Raw genomic sequence first — 21,660 nt, 5'->3', positions numbered from 1 at the left:
ACATGTACACTACCTGACAAAAGTCTTGTCGCCTATCCAAGGACTGCATCCATACATCTCTGCACTGACTTAAATCCCTGATTAATAAAGTCATCTGGAATGGAAAAGAAAGCGTTCCTGCAGGACTCCCAGAGTTCATCAAGATCCTTCGGATTCATCTTCATCCTTCATCTTACCCCAGACATGCTCAGTAATGTTCATGTCTGGTGACTGGGCTGGCCAATCCTGGAGCAATAAGACCTTCTCTGCCTTCAGGAGCTTTGATGTGGAGGCTGAAGTATGAGGAGCGCTATCCTGCTGGAGAATTGTCCCTCTCCTGTGGTTTGTAATGTAATGGGCAGCACAAATGTCTTGATACAGTACCTCAGGCTGTTGATGTTGATCCACTCTGCAGATCTCTCGCACGCCGCCCAACTAAATGTAACCCCAAACCATGATTTTTCCTTCACCAAACTTGACTGATTTCTGTGAGAATATTGGGTCCATGCTGGTTCCAGTAGGTCTTCTGGAGTATTTGTGATGATTGGGATGCATTTCAACAGATGACCCATGGGAAAAATCCACCTTCTGACACTTTTCCAAATGATCAACTTGAAGTAAGGTTATTATTTGTTGCTCTTACAACTGAGGTTCACGACAAGACTTTTGTCAGGCAGTGTATGACGATCTTGTACGTTATTAGTGTCATGAAATTATTAAAATCATGACATGACACTACAACCTTAGATATAATTTTCACAGTATCATGGATTACTGCTCTTAAATATGTTCTTTTTAAAGTGTAAAAACTACTTTTTTCCCCATTGAACACAATATATTTTAATATGAATACCCATATTTAGTGTTTCCCAGTGTTGGGTTGTGGCTGGAAGGGCACCCGCTGTGTAAAACATGTGCTGGATAAGTCGGCGGCTTATTCCTTAAAACACTAAGGCTGAAATTAGGAAACATTGCCTTGAGAATAACTTTAATATTAGTATACAAGTGTTAAAGTAGTTTTTTTTTCCTAGAATTGAAACCAAATCAAAATAAAACCCGTGACCAGAGAACTATGATATGAACTGACAATATTGTGAACCATCCCACATCCCACAGTATAAACTCTGAAAATATCCTATTAAATAAACCAGACACCCGGCAAATGAGTCTGAGCCGGACACGGCAAAAGTCGAAACCTCTCCTCTGTGTCCTGTGGGAGAGTGGAGGGCGTTGTAGAGTACCATCAAAGACTTGAAAAGGAAAGGTCTTTCTCCTCAAAAGTCAATTACATCTGCTTCAGGGAATATTGATGGGGGATTGGAGAAAGCAGTGGGAAACCAACAAATCCATCCAGAGCACAGTGAATGTCAGCGAGCAGAGGTGACGACTGAAGGTGGAGGAGGCCGTGAACCACTCACTGAAAACAGAGCTTTTCTTACACTGAGTTTTTGTCTTGTTTTTAGGCTTAATATTAAAAACAATATCTAAAATAAAAAAGCATTTTCCGGACAAGCAAAAACCTATTAATTATAGGTCAAAATTGAGTCAGTTTTTCCTTGAAACAAGTTAAATCTTTCCTTAAAACAGGGTAAAATAATCTTGTTTTTCAACTCAATCTCATTCTGAAAATGCAGCCCTATATACATTTCTGCAGAGCATCAAATATGTCCCAGGAGTTAAATTTGATTGCAGTTTTTGTTTTCGTGAAGGTGTTGCGGTGCCGCAATAGTTAGTGATGTCGCCTCACAGCAGGAAGGTCTCTGGTTCGAGCCTCAGTTGGCGTTTCTGTGTGGAGTTTGCATGTTCTCCCCGCGTTCGCGTGGGTTTCCTCCGGGTGCTACCCCAAAAGTCCAAAGACATGCGGTATAGGTGAATTGGGTAGGCTAAATTGTCCATAGTGTATGAATGTGTAAAGATGTTTCCCAGAAATGGGCTGCAGCTGGAAGGGTATCCGCTGCGTAAAACATGTGCTGGATAAGTTAGCAGTTCATTCAGCACCATCTGCTGTTAACATTAGTCTAGAGCATCGTCTACTGTTAAAAACTAGCCTAGAGCGCCGTCTGCTGTTAAAATTAGGCTAGAGAATCGTCTGCTGTTAAAACCTAGCCTAGAGCGCCATCTGCTGTTAAACACTAGTCTAGAGTGCTGTCTGCTGTTAAACACTAGTCTAGAGTGTTGTCTGCTGTTAAACACTAGTCTAGAGCGCCGTCTGCTGTTAAAATTAGGCTAGAGAATCGTCTGCTGTTAAAACCTAGCCTAGAGCGCCATCTGCTGTTAAACACTAGTCTAGAGTGCTGTCTGCTGTTAAACACTAGTCTAGAGCGCCGTCTGCTGTTAAACACTAGTCTAGAGTGCTGTCTGCTGTTAAACACTAGTCTAGAGTGCTGTCTGCTGTTAAACACTAGTCTAGAGTGTTGTCTGCTGTTAAACACTAGTCTAGAGCGCCGTCTGCTGTTAAAATTAGGCTAGAGAATCATCTGCTGTTAAAACCTAGCCTAGAGCGCCATCTGCTGTTAAACACTAGTCTAGAGCGCCGTCTGCTGTTAAAATTAGTCTAGAGCATCGTCTGCTGTTAAAAACTAGCCAAGAGCGCCATCTGCTGGTAAACGCTAGTCTAGAGTGCTGTCTGCTGTTAAAAAGTAGCCTAGAGCGGCATCTGCTGTTAAACACTAGTCTAAAGCGCCGTCTGCAGTTAAACACTAGCTTAGAGCACATTTGCTGTTAAAATTAGCCTAGAGCATCATCTGCTGTTAAACTCTAGCCAAGAGCGCAATCTGCTGTTAAACACTAGCCTAGAGCGCCATCTGCTGTTAAACTCTAGTCCAGAGCACATTTGCTGTTAAAATTAGCCTAGAGCACCATCTGCTGTTAAACTCTAGCCTAGAGCGCCATTTGCTGTTAAACTCTAGCCTAGAGCGCCATCTGCTGTTAAACTCTAGCCCAGAGCACATTTGCTGTTAAAAACTTGCCTAGAGCACCATCTGCTGTTAAAACTAGTCTAGAGCACTGTCTGCTGTTAAACACTAGCCTAGAGCGGCATCTGCTGTTAAAAGCTAGCCTAAAGCATCGTCTGCTGTTAAAAATAGTCTAGAGCGCCGTTTGGTGTTAAACATGGCCTAGAGTGCCGTCTGCTGTTAAACAATAGCCTACAGCATCATCTGCTGTTAAACACTAGCCTAAAGTGCCAACTGGTTTTAGAAACTAGCCTAGAGCGCCGTCTGAGGTTAAAAAACTAGCCTAGAGCGCCGTCTGCTGTTCACTGACTGCCGCTAGAATCAGCATGATTAAAATCATCCTTTATACATATTAGAGATGTTCCCTGTAAGATTAAAGTTGTCTTACCAATAAAAAGGAAATGTAAGCGGGCACTGAGCTGACCAGTCGACCAACAAAAAAGTCAAGAGCCCATAATGTAGTTTCTCACCCAGAGTCTATGATCGTCTGTATCAGCTACTGTGGCGACGCGGATCAGAACAGGGTTCCTCTTGTCGACCACCTCTAGCTTCATGTTCACCTGAAAACCATGAGGAGGTTTCTGCAGAGAGAAAGAAAGTAAGAAACATGTTCATGCCTCCCCTTCACCATGTCACCGACGGAAATGTTGTTTTGCTGATTTCTAAAAGGCCTCAACTGTCAGTCCGTCATAACAGAGCTTCAGCATTATTATTACTCTATTATTATTCCCTCCAGAACTGTCTTGAGCATCAGTCTGCGCTCCCAAAGAGCGTCTCACACCTCCAAAAGCCCCACATTTTGTTCATTGTGTTTCATATTCATCTTCTGAGGCGCAACTCATTTATTAGAGAAGAAAATACACCACAGTGGCTTCTCCAAACACACTCAACTACATTTCCCAGACTCATATTTGCTGCAGTTTATCATCAAGTGATGATTTTCTTCTCTCGTGTTCTCTCGTGGATGGAATCACTGCTTTATTCGCAAATCTTTCATGCGATATTAAAGTTTCATGCATACATTTAATTTGCATCTTTGGATGTAAACACAGCTATACGCTTATTTCACGCGGCCGCCATTTTAAAGAACCAAAGCGAGGCTGCGGTGGGAAGAAACCCGGAAGTATAGGACCAGCACTGTAAACATTGCAGTAACATGCCGTGTACTATAAACCTCCAGCTGTTGCCGAGATTTCAAAATGCAGAAATGATGTAAACATCACTTTAATATTATTCAGTAAGTTTATTTTAAACAATTAAAAGCAATTTAGCATCAAACAACATCACAATCTCAGTGATGCGCTTAAGTGTCCTCCTGGGCTTCAGTTCATGGCACCAGTTAAAACACTGTGAGGTTTCCTGCTTCAGTCTATGTAACCCGGTGAGCGATAAAACACTGCAGTCCTCTGCAGCACATCCTCGTGCTGTCTGTAATAGTGTTGTCCTGGGGTCCGTTCTTCGAACCTCGCTTAAATGATCTAAGATTATTTGGCAGATCCTGGATCTTTTAATCTTGATAACTGATCTCTCTCTAATTTGGTTCTTCAAACAAGTTCGCGAATCAGATTAGAATGTCTGGATAAACTGATCTGAGATCGCTGTGTGTGTTGTGAAGGACAGATCTATCCATCCTCGAAATCATGATCAGCAGTGCAACGATTGGCTGACGGCACAGCAGCGTAATGACATCATCTGATTAATATTCAATTATCAATGTGAGCTAAATTACATCAAATTAGCAGTAAACGGTTTGTTAAATATGACACGCGATAACCTTCCACATTTGTTGTGAGCTGCAGGCTTTACACTTTCATGTGTCAAGAGTATTCATCATGTATTTCAATGCAAATCAATGTATTTAATTCTACATTTAGAAAAGATTTTCTTTATTATTGTAGCCTTTTTTTAATCGGTGTAAACAATAACTGGTTGCTTACAAAAGCATTTTCATATTGGTAAAGGCGTCTGCAACTTTTGTGAAGCATCAAATCACTGGCATATTAACTATAAACATGTTTATGACTGCATAAATGTATTATTGCTTTAAAAAAAAGTGACATATTGCATGTCTATTATACACAATTTGTACTAAAGCGATCTAAAAAGTTCATATCAATAAGTTTTCTCTTTGCACCACCAGGTGGCAGTCTTTGTACTTTCATTTCGAGGGTGCAGATTGCATAAGTTTTATTAACATGTATAACTTAATTTATTTTATTAATAACTATAACTTTATATATATAGTTAAAAAATATGTACAATTTTCCCAAGTGTATATAACTACTACTGTAAGAAAATATCAGAATTAGGAACATACTTTCTGTATTATCTTTGCTTGAACTGAGCCGATCTAATCCTGTTTATATGAATTGAACCTGCTCCCGATCAGGTTTGACCTAGCAGAACTGTTGCTATGACAACAACTCTCGGATCAGCTTTGAAGAACGAAACGATCCTGAATCGTGTCAAATCGTCAATATCCAAATCCAGCTAACTGAGTAATCCACGTACGAAGAACGGACCCCAGGTACTGAAGTTTTAAACCCAGCTATTTCCCGCTAACATGGAAGCGCTGCTGAGCGCGGATGACTCGACTGATATTCTTGCTGCTTCGCGTTTCAGTATCCGTGTCTCTGTGTTTGGTTATCACTCAGCTTACTGCTCTTCACCCAGTGCAAACACAGATACACGGAGACTAAAGTGTGAAGCAGCCTTGTCGAATCAACAAGTAGATCGCTCCAGTCCTCTGTCTGTGTTGTGTCTGTGCTCGGTAAACAGCAGTGAACTGATGACCTTCTCGGCCAATCACAATCATTTCTGTTGAACACTTGACCACAATGGCAAATCAGCACTGTTTTAAGAAAGCCATCAACAGTGCCTTTATGTTGGCGAGAAATTTATGTTTTTTTCTTTTAATTCAGTATCATAATAAGTCTAATATAATGAAAGAATTAGTTTATTAACTCGAGTTTGATAAATAGCATCTAAAACGTGTGTTTGGGAAAGAAAACGTTAGCTAACTAGTGCCATTTCCCTTAACTTAGCTGAAAATGACCTCTGATATCCCTTATTATATTCACCTCCGGGTCACCCAGAAGGCGGTGAAATGATAAAATTGTGTCACTTTCTCTTCGCTGATAAGCTATATAGCCAGTTACACAACATTCCTATGTAACTCCCAATGATACTTCCCGGTTTCTTCCCACCGCAGCCTCGATTTCGCTTTTGAAAATGGCGGCCGTGTGAAATCAGTCTATAGACAGGATTTGATTTAACAGTGAATAAAGCCCATAATCAGTACCTGAGGTTGTCACTCTCACAGTAGTTTATGCGGTTGTTGTGCCGCAACTTCACAGAAATAATAATCGTTTCTAAAATAAAACTTTTGTGCATCACCGTTGCAGACGAATGACAAACACTTCTTTTGGCATGGAAAATATTTCTTCAATCATGTGTCGCGGCATTGTGTGGCTGGAAATGTTTGGCCAAACACACACTCACCACTTTGAAGGCTCGAGCAGGAGCTGGTAATGAGCTGGTCTCGGCCAAGTATTTCTCCCAGGAGAAGTTGTTCACATCGGGGTATCCTACAGCACAGATCACACACACATACAGGAGCTGGCGGAGATGAATTTATTAAATATGCACTCTTCATTTCTGTCAACTGAAGAAATTATGATGGTATTTCTCCCTGGTTATTAAGGTCCATTGTTAAGCTGGACATTGACACAAAGTTCACAATTCAATACAGTTCACAAGATTTGATCCAGTTTTAATCTCGATTTTTCGTAGGTTGCGTCTGAAATCACCCACAACTCAGTGGGTTCTGCATTTGAATGTAAATGCACTACTCGGCTGCTACAAAAGTACATTCTACACTGGATGAATGTCAGTAGTATGAATTGAACTCGGACGTTCTACATCCAGCATTTTAACATGATCACGTGACCAGTTGCATCACTTCACTCCCATTCATGAATTCTCTCATGGTGCATCATGGAATAGAGTCCACCCGATGCACCGGAAGCAGTAGGTCATACAGGAACTTCTCAGATACTGTTTTTCCAATTCTATGAATCCAGACATACTACTCGGCTCGCATACTGTTTTAGCATACTATATAGTATGGGTATGGGCGAGGCAGTGGCGCAGTAGGTAGTGCTGTCGCCTCACAGCAAGAAGGCTCAGTTGGCATTTCTGTGAGGAGTTTGCATGTTCTCCCTGCCTTCGCGTGGGTTTCCTCCGGGTGCTCCGATTTCCCCCACAGTCCAAACACATGCGGTACAGGTCAATTGGGTAGGCTATGTTAGTCTGTAGTGTATGAGTGTGTGTGTGAACGTGTGTGTGGATGTTTCCCAGAGATGGGTTGCGGCTGGAAGGGCATCCGCTGTGTAAAAACTTGCTGGATAAGTTGGCGGTCCATTCCGCTGTGGCGACCCCGGATTATTAAAGGGAAAAACTAATAAGTTGACAAGAAAATGAATGAATGAATGTATATAGTATGGAAGTGTGCGATGTTGGACGCAGCTAACCTCTTAAATACACACTCTTCAGTTCTGTCTGTTTGAATTAATTATGATTCACAAAATTTGATTCAATAATAAGTCATATCAGGTACAGTACATGTATTTTACTCACATACACACACGAAAAATACGGCATACAGTTGAAGTCAGAATTATTTGCCCCCGTGTTTATTTTTTTCCCCAATTTCTGTTCAACGGAGAGCAGATTTTGTCAACACATTTCTAATCATAATAGTTTTAATAACTCATCTCTAATAACTGATTTATTTGATCTTTGCCATGATGACAGCACATAATATTTGACTGGATATTCTTCAAGACACTTCTATACAGCTTAAAGTGACATCTAAGGCTCTATTTTGACAGTCCGTGCACAAAGTCCAAAGCGCAGGGCGCAAAGGCATTAAGGGCGTGTCCGAATCCACTTTTGCTATTTAAAGTATGGGAAAATTCGCTTTGCGCCATGGCGCATGGTCTAACAGGGTTAAGCTTATATTCTTAATGAGTTATAGGTGTATTTTATGAGAATGAACCATAGTCTCATCTCCCATCCCCTTTAAAGAGTCAGTTGGGTCGCGGCATAAGCGCATTTGGTATTTACATGGCAGACTTTGTAAACTGAACGCTTCAATGGCGAGAAAACAGTTAAACAGAGCATCTGCAGGGGAGAATAAGAGATGAGCCTCCTCATTATTTACTTTCACATTCACTTTAGTGAATAGGGAAAGGTGTTGTACGCAGACATCCATTAGCCTTTACATAATTAATTTTGTTTGTTAAGCGCAAAGATTAGTTTCAAAACTGTTTCTAAATTCAGTTCTAATTTCCAGCAAATGAATAAATGAACAATAACAACGAAGTGTGTTCAAAAACCTGAGTTATGTCCTAATACACATGCTGAGCCCCATATGGTCTAAAACCTGACAGGTGGACAAATCTAAGCTTGTTTTTTTATTAAAAACAAATATAAATATGCATATAATAAATAATACTGCTAATAATAATAACATTATACAAAAGCAAATTGTCATGAATAAACTGAAAAAGCCGCCTGAGATGAAGAAAGCATGAAGGCAGTGATTTTTATATTTATGTAGGCTAGAAAATAATATGTTTTGTAATATTTTAATCCTTTAACTCTTTTTCATATGTAAAGATATTTGCGTATTGCTGTACATCCTGTCTGTATTAAGCAATGTTTAAGAGAGGCGCACAACTAACACGCTCTGCGCTGGACTATAGACCTGCTTTGATCTGTCTATTAGTTTAGTCTATTATAGTTCCTTAAAATAGCAACACGCCGGCAATGCACCTCAACACACCTCCTTTATTAGAGAAGAACGCCTATGGGCGCACATATGAGCGCAAATGCATTTGCTATTTAAACAGCGTGGTGCAAAATGTCAAATCGATTCTTGCGCCAAGCTGAAACAAGCAAACAACTATTGCGTTGTGCCTTGTGCCACATTGCGACGGGGGTTTGATAGGGCCCTCAAAGTTAAAAGTTAATTAAAGTTAATTAGGCAAATCATTGTATAACAGTGGTTTGTCCAAGATAAAACAAATATTGCTTAAGGGGACTATTAATATTGACCTTAAAATGTTTTTTTAATAAATGTAAAACTGCTTTTATTCTAGCCGAAATAAAACTAATAAGACTTTCTCCAGAAGAAAAAATATTATAGGAAATACTGTGAAAAATTCCTAAACATCTTTTGGGAAATATTTGAAAAAGAAATCAAATGAGGATAGTATTTTTGACTTTAACTGAATATTAGAGAGCCTGAGACTGGTGTGGATGTGTTTACTGACCTGGAGGGGTGCTGAGGGTCCTGCCGTTCTCCTGACACCAGCCAACTGGGTGAATATAAGGACTGGTGGCATCGCACCTGCACAAAAGAAGAAACACACACATGTACCTCAACACAACTGGCAAAACAACAATCAATATCTATGTCATGCAGCATAAAGTAAGGCTTCAAGCATTCTTGATACATGTATTATTAAACACACTGAGCTTTTGACTTAGAAAATAACTGAAAAAGAAAAAAATAATAAAAAATCACAGGACGGCAAATCAATTGAGTGTGATTGTGTGCAGGAAATGTCATTATCACACACTTCAGAGCGTCGTCATGGTGAATTTACCAGTAGTCGTAACTTTCCTCCCAGTTGTCAAAGTGCACTAGGAAGCGGCTGTCCACCATGTCCGTAACCGTGGCGACGCAGATGAAAGTAGGATCTTTCCTGCAGACGGCCTCCAGCTTCATGCCAACCCTGAAACCTGATGGAGTCACCGTCTGGAGTACACACACTATATTAAAGTACATGAAATCTAAAAGCAACCATAATGATTTTGTTAGTTCACACTGCTAGTTTAGTGGTGAACAATTCATCTGTGCATGTCAATAAGAAAGAAAACAATAGATTGCTCTTGGAGTCTTTAATGCACTTCCTGTTTGTTTTCAGTTAAATTCTCTGATTAGGTCTGTCTGAGGTGTTGGGCGGGGCTAACATACATAACCACGCCCCTCCAGCTGTCAGTTTAGACAACACACAGAAATGTTGAGCAGGAGGAGTCTGTAAGCTGTGGTAACTCTCCCCAAACCCTTTTCCCCGTCTTTCTGAATGAAACGCCTACTTTACTACAGCCAATCAGCTTGCAGTAGAAAAAACAAGCCACACCCACTGTTTACTCATTTTTATATACTGTTTCTCCAGAAACTGCGTCACAGCTTCAGGTTTATGTGGACTTTAACTCTACATACAGTTGAAACCAGCAGTTTACACACACTCTAAAAAAAGGAACATAACCATTTTAAAAGATGTCTGATGGTAAATCATACTAAACGTTTACTGTTTTAGATCTGTAAGGATTACCTGAATTATTTACATTTGCTAAAAGCCAGAATAATAAGATATTTTTTTCTTTCTGAGAATTTTCTATTAATTTCTAGACAGTCTAAAGTTTACACACATTTCCTTGGTATTTTTTTAGCTTTGCTTTTAAACTGTATAACTTTGGTCAAATGTTTTGTCTCCTTCCACAAGCTTCTCACAGTAGTTTGCTGGAATTTTGGCCCATTCCTCCTGACAGAATTGGTGTAACCGAGTCAGATTTGTAGGCTGTCTTGCTCGCACAAGCTTTTTCAACTCTGCCCACACATTTTCTATAGGATTGAGATCAGGGCTTTGTGATGGCCACTCCCAAACATTCACTCTGTAGTCCTTAAAGCACATATGAACTAATTTGGCAGTATGCTGAGGGTCATGGTCTGTTTGGAAGAGCCATTTGTGGTCAAGTTTTAATGTCCTGGCTGATGTGTTGAGATGTTGCTTCAGTATTTCTCCATAATGTTCTTCCTTCATGATGCCATCTATGCTGTGAAGTGGACCAGTCCATCCTGCAGCAAAACAGCCCCACAACATGATGCTGCCGCCCCAATACTTCACAGTTGGGATGGTGTTCATAGGCTTGTAAGCTTTCCCCTTTGTCCTCCAAATGTAACGCTGCTCATTATGGCCAAACAGTTCAATCTTAGCTCCATCAGAGCACAGGACATGTCTCCAAACATGAGTCTTTTTCCAGTGTAATTCAGCAAATGGTAATCTGGCTTTGTTGTTGATTCTGGCTTGTTGATTTTCCCATGCTGTCACACAAGGAAGCAGTGTGTTTGAGCTTTTCCTTCAATACTATTCTACAGCTGTGCCTCACATTAACTCAAATGTTGTCAATTAGCCAATCAGAAACGTCCAAAACCTCGACATCATCATCTGAGCTTTTCCAGAGGCAGAATAATCTGATCGTGTGTAAACTTGACTTTCAATAAGTTTTAACAATATCTCAAACAATATCTCTCTCATTACTCTGCTATTAAGCAGAACAGAAACAAATGTGATCATCCTGACTTACCTAAAAGAGAAAAACTCTAGTCACATTAAACATCTGACTTTTTTAAACGGTTATGTGCCTTTTTATCCAGTGTATGTAAACCTCTGCGTACAACTGTATAACTAATGGGAAAAACATCCAAAAACCAGTTCTTGCACAATGGATAAAGGAAATGTCTGATAATCTCACTCTTGAAAAATGAACATGTGTAATCAGAGATAAAGCAAAGACTTTAAAAAAATAAGTGTGGTCCTTTTTGGTCACTTCATAAAAGGATAAATAAAAACTGAATGTCTTTGGAAAGATGTTTGCTATTTAAAATTCAATGCAATAATGTGATTTTTATTATTATTATTGTTACTAATTATTTAATTATGGTATAATACAGACACACACACATGCACACACACACATTAGTCAATTTATTTTTGTATATAGTATTGTATTTTATAAAATATTTGTTGTTCTCTAACTTGTTTTAAATGGTATTTCTGTTTAATAAATGTTTGGTTTTAAAGGAAATATTCAGTTGCGCTGGCATCTCTGTGCGGTAGCTGTTAAATCATAAAGGGTTTAGCTAAAGGCACGTGTGTGTTTATGTCTTGCTGAAGTGCTTTATTAAATGAAGAGAAACAGCGCCATCTGCAGACACACCCACACACACATACAATTCTGCGGTTTCCTCACTCACCATGTTCTGGTTGTGAAACAGGGCTTTGGGCGCCGTCTGGATTTTATTGAGCTTGATGTAGGAGGACCAGCTGAACTCTTCATCCTTCATCCCTACACACACATTCATTTACACACAAATTAATACACTATATATTCACACACACATTCATTTACACACACAATCTAATATATACACACAAACATTCATATGCACACAAATAATATATACACACACACACACACACACACATTCATATGCACACAAATTACTATGCTATATGCACACACGCATTCATTTACACACACAATCTAATATATATACACAAACACATTCATATGCACACAAATTAATATATACACACACACACATTCATATGCACACAAATTAGTACACTATATATACACACACACACATTCATTTACATACACAATATAATATATACACAAACATTCATATGCACACAAATATATACACACACACACATTCATATGCACACAAATTAATATATACACACACACACACACATTCATATGCACACAAATATATACAGACACACACATTCATTTGCACACACATTAATATATACACACACATTCATATGCACACAAATTAATACACTATATACACACACACACATTCATTTACACACACAATCTAATATATACACAAACACATTCATATGCACACAAATTAATACACACACACACACACACACACACACATTCATATACAAACAAATTAATACAGTATATATACACACACATGCACACATTCATACACACACAATCTAATATATACACACATTCATACACACACAAATTAATATATACACACACACATTCATATACCCACAAATTAATATAGTATATAGACACCCAGGCACACATTCACACACACAAATTAATATATATACACACACACATTCATATACACACAAATACATTTAAACACACACATTCATATACACACAAATTGATATATATACACACACATTCATATACACACACAAATTAATATATACACACACACATTCATATACACACAAATTGATATATATACACACACATTCATATACACACACAAATTAATATATACACACACATTCATATGCACACAAATTAATATACACACAATTGTACATACAAATTATATATATATATATATACACACACACATTCATATACACACAAATTAATATATATACACACATTCTTACACACAAATTGATACACACACACACACATATTCATATCCACATATTATTATATAAACATATTCATACACACACACACACATTCATTTAGATAATCAATTCATACATGCAGCACACACATTCATATACACACAAATTCACACACACACACACACACACACACACACACACACACACACACACACACACACACACACACACACACACACACACACACACACATAAACACACACATTGATATTTACATACACACACATAAACACACATCACTCTCACGTATACATGCACACACCTTTTGGTGGGTGTAACTTGTGTCCGGTTTTCTCACACCAGCCCACAGGGTGAATGTCGGGAGAGTTGGAGTTTACCCAGAAGTCATAGCAGTCAGAAAAGTGATCAAAGTGGAGTCTGATTCGATGCCCTGACACCTGAACACACACACACGCGTACACACACACACATTAAAAACTGCTTTTATTCTAGCCAAAATAAAACAAATCAAACTTTCTCCAGGAGAAAAAATATTAGAGGAAATACTGTGAAAAATTCCTGGATCTGTTCAACATCATTTGCAAAAGTCAATGGAAGTCAATGACCGGTTTTTAGATTTCTTTGAAATATCGTCTTTTGTGTTCAACAGAGCAAAACAGTTTGCAAAACATGAATAAATAGAACTAATAAAAAAATAAAAAAATAAATAAATAAGCACAAGATGAAATATAAAAATGAAAACAAAATACACAAAATAAATATTAATAAAAGTTTTAAAATTAAATACAATAAAAAATGTAAACACAAAATAAAATACAAAAATATTTTTTTAAAAATTGAATAAAAATATAAGCATAAAACACCATAATAATATATAAAAACACAAAATTGAAAAAAAATAAAAATAACAACAAATTAAATTAAAATATAAACCAAATCAAATTAAATTAAATAAAAACAGCGATGGTCAGTAAAATGAAATAAAATAAAAACAAGTAAAAAAATACAAAAACATTAAATAAAACAAAGGTGTACTTTCTTAAAAGGCTACAACAAATAAATAAAAATAAATAAAAAATAATCGATAAATCACAAAAATAAAAAATATACAAAATAACACAAAAATAAAAACCAAAATAGAATTGCACTTTCTTAAAAGGCTACAACAGTGATTCTGTAAAAAAATTTTTTTAACAAATTAAATAAATAAAAAAATGTAACTAAAATATGTAATAAACTTATACACACACACACACACACACACACACACACACACACACACACACACACACACACACACACACACACACACACACACACACACACACACACACACACACACACACACACACATATTCATTCATTCATTTTCGTTTTGGCTTAGTCCCTTTATTAATCTGGTGTTGCCACAACAGAATGAACCGCCAACTTATCCAGCATATGTTTTACGCAACGGATGCCCTTCCGGCCGCAACCCTTTACTGGGAAACACCCATACACTCTTGCATTCACACTCATACACTACAGACAATTTAGTTTATTTAATTACTCTATAGCACATGTGTTTGGACTTGTGGAGGAAACCGGAACACCCGGAAGGAAACCCACACCAACATGGGGAAAACAGGCAAACTGTGACACCATATATATATACACATACATAAAACAAAATGAAATACAAAATAAAAGAAAAATATAACAAACAAAACAAAAAATAAAAAACTAATAAAAATGAAAAGTGGACTTTCTTAAGAGGCTACAGCAGTGATTGTGTGAGGTGTATTTTACTGTTTTTACCTCAGCGATGGTCAGGACGCAGTACATGGACGGGTGTTCGGGGTCGATGCCCTCCAGCCTCATACCCACCCTGAAGCCATTCTTACACTGCGGAAAACACTGATACTGCACACACACATACACACATACACAAACACACCCACACACACACAGCAGCCAATTATACACATACAAATGGAGATGCATAACTGATCATTCAGCCTGACCTCATTAGGAAACCTAATTATTGTACGTTTTGTCAGTTTAGTGGCTAATTCGCACAGCGTGGCATCAAACCCCGCCCCTAAACCCAACCATCATTTGTGGATAAGCAAATCGTACAATATTAAATGTATGAGATTGTACAAATTCATACAAATTAGCCACTGAATCAGGAAGTTAGGTATTGCCATGAGATAGCGTTGGATCCTTCTTGTACTGCAGAGTGTACGAGGGCGACGAGACAGTAAATGTGACGTGGTTTTCTGTATTTCTGAAAGTTTTGATAACACCGTCACTGAGTTTTTTTTTATTATTTAGGCAAATAAGAGTAAAAGGTAAAAACTAGGGATGCCACGGTTCTCAATATAATATTGAACTGTACGGTAAGACCTCCACGGTTCAGTACGCGCTTGTGAATTCGGTTTTCTCGGTTTTGCGTTTAAATAATTTATGTGCGTTTCATATCTCCCCGAATTGACTGTGTGTGCCTGTAAGCCCATGAGCTGAGATGAGGAAACTCCTTCCCGCGAGTAAATATCCAATCACTATGCTCTAAAGTTAGGTGGCGCTTGACCATCATCCCACATTTTAACATGGCGAGCGGCGGTGAAGTCAGGCAATAGTACAAGGAAGCGCTGGCGAAGTGAGGCAACAGTACGAGAAAGCGCCGGCGTCTTTCAAATCTGTGGTGTGAGGACATTTCTGTTTTGCCGGTAAGTTTAATGCCAATACAAGAAAAAACAGTGAACAAAAAATAACTGTGTGCAAGCATTGATTTACACGTATAACCACGACTGCACATCTGCAGCGCATCACCCAGCAATATCACTGACTGAAGCAGGAGAGCAGAGAAGGTAATAAAGTCCTCCAAACAGCAACAATCCCTCGCTGAATCCTTCAAGCAAACAAACCCAACTGGTTCCCAGAGACACATAAAATAGCAAAGGCAGTGCGGGTGTTCACTGCTGAAGATTTGCAGCCGTTTTGGGTGATTGGAGATGTGGGCTCTTGTCATCTTATAAAAGCACTCGGTCCGCGTTACAGACTACAGTCTCACATTTTTCCAGCAGCGAGATAATGAAGATGCTTTATTTAAGTTTACTGAAGTACAAATATGTTGATTTGAAATGGCCAATTTATCTTTATAAGCTTCACATGTATGTTTATTTTCAAAGTGTAAATAAAGTTTGTTCATGGGCTACCAGCAGCTGTGAGATTTCAGTGTTCATTTTTTATACAATACTCTAGGAACTGCTGTACTTTTCTTGGATTTTAAGTAAAACAAAATAAGCATTGCAATAAATGGTTTTTATTGTTTTCTCCTTAACCTCTGACTGTTCCTATTGCCTATAGAATAAAAAAAAAAACACACGTCAAGCCATGAGAACCGAACCGAAAACCGTGGTAAAAAACTGAGGTATGTATTGAGCGGTGGGCTAATTGTATTGTTGTATCCCTAGTAAAATGCATTTGTTGTACGCTCCTTTTCACTGCGCTCTAAGAAAAACTGCTGCGACAAACTGGGAAATGTGTAAAGGGTTCCTTAAAATTTAACAAGATTTTTCACTTTATGTAAACAAAGTGGTGTTTACGAGAAGAACTCATATTGTGAGCCAGAGAACCCTTCTAAAAACTTGTCACTTTGTGTAGATGTGGAAGTGTTTACTAGGCGAACACTAATGCTGAGTTCAGACTGCATGAGTCGTGTCACAGATGTTTTCACACTGCATGACTATCTGGGTTACCGTTTGGTTACTGCTTTGTTTACACTGTAAGATGGACTGGCAACAGGGGGTTTCACACTGTATGACTTTAAAATCGGATGAATCGACAAATTCGGTCGCTGGGTCGCTGGTTCGAGCCTCGGCTCAGTTGGCGTTTCTGTGTGGAGTTTGCATGTTCTCCCTGCATTCTTGTGGGTTTCCTCCGGGTGCTCCGGTTTCCCCCACAGTCCAAAGACATGTGGTACAGGTGAATTGAGTAGGCTAAATTGTCTGTAGTGTATGAGTGTGTGTGTGAATGGATGTTTCCCAGAGATGGGTTGCGGCTGGAAGGGCATCCACTGCATAAAAACTTGCTGGATAAGTTGGTGGTTCATTCCACTGTGGCGACCCCGGATTAATAAAGGGACTAAGCTGACAAGAAATGAAGACTCGCCAAATTCACACAGCATGATTTGAATTGCCAACAATTCAATTTTTCTACTGCTAAGATGACATTTGTCATTATCAGATTCCCTCTTGCATTAAATTGAACATTATATAGGCTAGAGTAGTTATACTGACACTGTAAAACATTTATTCTCATGTACAACACTCTGTGTTCGCTATGACAGAAAAAGCTTTAATATTAAAAGCTTGTCGTAATCATAACTCTATAATGCGATTTGAAATTTTTAAATGATGTGGTTCATACTTCACGCGTGGCTCCCAAACGATCGCTCTGTGCAACAAACTGAATGTTATTCACGACTGTATTACCTGATATTCACAGCCTATGAAGGTTCTGTTCACTAAAGTAGACTTCATTCACATGTGCCCGCTCTCTCTATGGTACCAGCTCACAGTCAGCTCACGTCTTGTGTGATTTCACGGCCGCGAATACGTCATTCCACGAAGAAAGAAATGGCATTTTCGAGTGATTTATACCTGGTAAACATAGTATGTGACTCCTTTATTAACATTTGGAGGAGTCCACGTTGCTAAACAAAGTATATAAAACAACGTGAAGACTTGTGCGGCCGCCTTTTCTTCTCTCCTGATCTTAAACATATGATTGGCAGAATTGTAGAAATGCTGGATTAAGATCGTCTACATGGGTTGAATCAAGATTGCAATCTTTTTCTGATTAATCGTGCAGCTCTAGTGTGTGTGTGTGTGTGTGTGTGTACTGACCTCTTTGAAGAGTTTGCTGGGTGCAGCGATGGCTCTCTCCTGCTCCAGGTACGAGGCCCAGCACCAGGCCTTCTTCTTGCCTCCATACGGCACCGCTGCATCATGGGAAATATCAGAGTCAGACTCACCTAAAAGCATCTGTTTGTGTGTGTGTGTGTGTATGTACATATGTGTGTGATTGTCTGTGTGTCTGAATGCATGTTTAAGTGTGTGTGTGTGTATGTGTGTCAATGTATGCATGTGTGAGTGTTTCTGTGTTTATGTTTGTGTCTATTTACATATGTGTGTGACTGAGTTTCTGTGTGTGTGTGTGTGTGTGTGTGTTTGTATGTGTGTGCGCGTCTTTTCTCTGTGAATGTGTACGTATGCATCTGTGTGTATGGGTTTGTGTGCATTTACATGTGCGTGTGTGCACATAGGTGTGTGATTGTTTGTGTGTCCGTATGCATGTTTAAGTATGTGTGTGCTTCTGTTTGTGTATTTGTGTCTGTGTACATAAGTAAGCATATGTATGAGGGATGTTTGTGTGTGTGTGTGTGTATGTGTGTCAATGTATGCATGTGAGAGTGTTTCTGTGTGTATGTTTGTGTCTATTTACATATGTGTGTGACTGAGTTTCTGTGTGTGTGTGTGTGTGTGTGTGTGTTTGTATGTGTGTGCACGTCTTTTCTCTGTGAATGTGTGTACGTATGCATCTGTGTGTATGGGTTTGTGTGCATTTACATGTGCGTGTGTGTGTGTGTGGACATAGGTGTGTGATTGTTTGTGTGTCCGTATGCATGTTTAAGTATGTGTGTGTTTCTGTTTGTGTATTTGTGTCTGTGTACATAAGTAAGCATATGTATGAGGGATGTTTGTGTGTGTGTGTATGTGTGTCAATGTATGCATGTGTGAGTGTTTCTGTGTGTATGTTTGTGTCTATTTACATATGTGTGTGACTGAGTTTCTGTGTGTGTGTGTGTGTGGGGGGGTGTGCGCGTGTATGCATGTGTATGTGATTCTGTGTGTCTGTTTGTGTATGCATGTATGTGTGTGCATGTGTCTATGCATGTGTGTGCGTGTGTGTGTGTCTCACTGTATCGGAGCAGTGCTGCGTCTCCTCTGCGTTTCTTGCGTCCTCGTGTCGCTCCTCTGGCTGGTCGCCTGCTTTCTTTCTCTTCCTGTTACACACACACACACACACACACACACACACACACACACACACACACACACACACACACACACACACATCTGATGTGAAACCTGAAAGCCAGCAGATCAGAAACACACTTGACTTGACTCTACAATATTTTCTGTATTTTTTCTTTCGACATAAAAGTGTAGGACCACTTGTGATCTTATTTCAGATTATTTGAAGGATAAGCTCATGTATAATTAGCTCATTATTTCCGAAAACAAAACAAATCTTTTTACTTGTCTAATCTGTAATAAAGCTGTGAAAAGGACAGCATTGAAAACATCCGCTTTACAATGACGTCCACCAAGTTAGCTGGATTCAGGGTTGCCAGATTGGAAATGTCAAAGTATCGTACCAGAACCTCAAAATTATCGTATTTGGAGGAAAATTATCGTACACGAGTCAAACAAAGTATACAGCTATTATCTAGACACATAGCGTTTTGACACAACGTGCAAATTACCACAATGCGTTAAAAAAAAACTAGGTACCTTAATGGGAAGGTTCAAACTCCACCTCTGAGTTGCTGTCATTGAATGTGGCATGTTGCCAGATGTTGAGGGATTTATTTTCTGAGGTTTTGTTTTGATGAGACTAACTTTGTAAAAAAAACACGTTCACAAGACGCATTTGAATGGGGAAAAACGAGAACATCAAGGGAAAACTCTCGTCCCTCTCACCTTCCTTTACAGCAAAAATTGTTTAAACATTATTGCTTAACAGACCAACCTCAAACTGAAAACTACTGACCTAACCACGGGCACGCGCAGCAGGATCGTTAACTCTTGAGAGAGAGCCATTCTCTACGTTGATTGGCTGAGAAGAGGCAACGTAAGATGAGATAGAAAACGTGCCTAACTCCACCTACTCCTCACAGACAGCACAGAAAAGATGCAGCTAGATCAATAAGTGAAGAAGCCCGAAGATTACAATGAAGTTACTTTTAAATGCCATAAAATTCTGAAATTATCGTACATTATAGGATTTTTCTCATTATTGATCGTACATCGTACAGAGGTCGAAATTATCGTACAAATACGATAATTATCGGACGTCTGGCAACACTGGCTGGATTGGTCACATGACTGAAATACGTCATTGATTATAAAGGCCTTCCTTCACAGTCCACACTGCGACACCAAAACAACATTTCGAATTGATCCACTTTGGGCAGCGATTTCAAAAACAGACGTCAAAAAGATTTTAAAAAACACCATCTCAGTGTGGACGGAAAGGCAAAACGAAGAGAAAAAATGTGTATTTAAATCATAAAAAGTATGTAAATTGAGATATTTGGACTAAAACAACAAGATGAAAGCTTGTTGTGCAGTGCGGACGAGAGTGAATGAACTAACGTAGTCCTCGTCCTCCTCCTCCGGGATGTCCATGGAGCTGTCCATGTCTTCAGCTGATCTCTCCAGACGCGTCCTCTTCCTCGACAGAAGCTCTCCGTTCATTCTGGAGCCTTCTGTCTTCAGCTCTCTGTCGCAACAACACAACATCTCAATGCCTTCACAGATACAACTGCAGGCTCATATAATGGTGCTGTTTCAAACAGGATTTAACATGGTATACATGCTTAAAGGGGACCAGTTATGCTCTTTTTAGACATAAGCCCATATTCAATAATTCAATATTCATTCATTTTCTTGTCGGCTTAGTCCCTTTATTAATACGGGGTCGCCACAGCGGAATGAACAGCCAACTTATCCAGCAAGTTTTTACGCAGCGGATGCCCTTCCAGCCGCAACCCATATCTGGGAAACATCCATACACTCATTTACACACACACTCATACACTACGGACAATTTAGCCTACCCAATTCACCTGTACAGCATGTCTTTGGACTGTGGGGGAAACCGGAGCACCCGGAGGAAACCCACACAAAGGCAGGGAGAACATGCAAACTCCACACAGAAACGCCAACTGAGCCGAGGTTCGAATCAGCGACCTTCTTGCTGTGAGGCGACAGCACTATCTACAGCGCCACTGCCTCCCTATATAATTCAATATGTTAGGGATAAAGTAGATCCAGGAGGTTGTTATCTCAGAATAAACTCACCAGGTTTATCTGCAGCCCGATGTGAAGCACAGCACTGCTGTATAAGACTGAAGGAACTGAGAAAACAACCGCCCTGGATGTATTTTATCCTGCTTATTGCGGTCTGTGTGGGTCCTAACGTCCCAGTTTATAGTTGGGGACTCTATATTTCTCCCGAATCTTTTTCTCTGTGGTCCCTAAAGATCCCAGGATGTCCTTTGAAAAAGAGTAGGGGTTTAATCTCGGCATCCTGGCCAAGTTTGGACTCTGTCCATCATGGCCTCCTAACCCTCCCCATATCATGAATGGCTTCATCAC

The 21,660-nt window shown here is 39.2% G+C and overlaps 2 protein-coding genes across 8 annotated transcripts in view; one reads left to right on the top strand and one right to left on the bottom strand.

Annotated features, from left to right (window-relative positions):
- ppil4 (peptidylprolyl isomerase (cyclophilin)-like 4) overlaps positions 1–21,660 on the top strand; it is an 892,903-nt gene that overhangs the window by 811,613 nt on the left and 59,630 nt on the right. The window lies entirely within an intron of this gene.
- l3mbtl3 (L3MBTL histone methyl-lysine binding protein 3) overlaps positions 1–21,660 on the bottom strand; it is a 78,627-nt gene that overhangs the window by 42,038 nt on the left and 14,929 nt on the right. For all 7 annotated transcript variants that reach the window (NM_001442524.1, NM_001442523.1, NM_001442526.1 and 4 more), the window contains 10 exon segments: positions 3,404–3,514; positions 6,435–6,520; positions 9,272–9,348; positions 9,608–9,759; positions 12,043–12,134; positions 13,530–13,665; positions 15,026–15,130; positions 18,121–18,215; positions 19,196–19,280; positions 20,656–20,782. In NM_001442524.1, coding sequence (NP_001429453.1) covers positions 3,404–3,514; positions 6,435–6,520; positions 9,272–9,348; positions 9,608–9,759; positions 12,043–12,134; positions 13,530–13,665; positions 15,026–15,130; positions 18,121–18,215; positions 19,196–19,280; positions 20,656–20,782 — 1,066 coding nt within the window.

The sequence above is a fragment of the Danio rerio genome, chromosome 20 (assembly GCF_052040795.2).
Source record: "Danio rerio strain M-AB ecotype USA chromosome 20, GRCz13ab, whole genome shotgun sequence".
In the NCBI taxonomy this organism is placed as follows: domain Eukaryota; kingdom Metazoa; phylum Chordata; class Actinopteri; order Cypriniformes; family Danionidae; genus Danio; species Danio rerio.
This window is presented reverse-complemented; position numbering and strand designations above follow the sequence as displayed.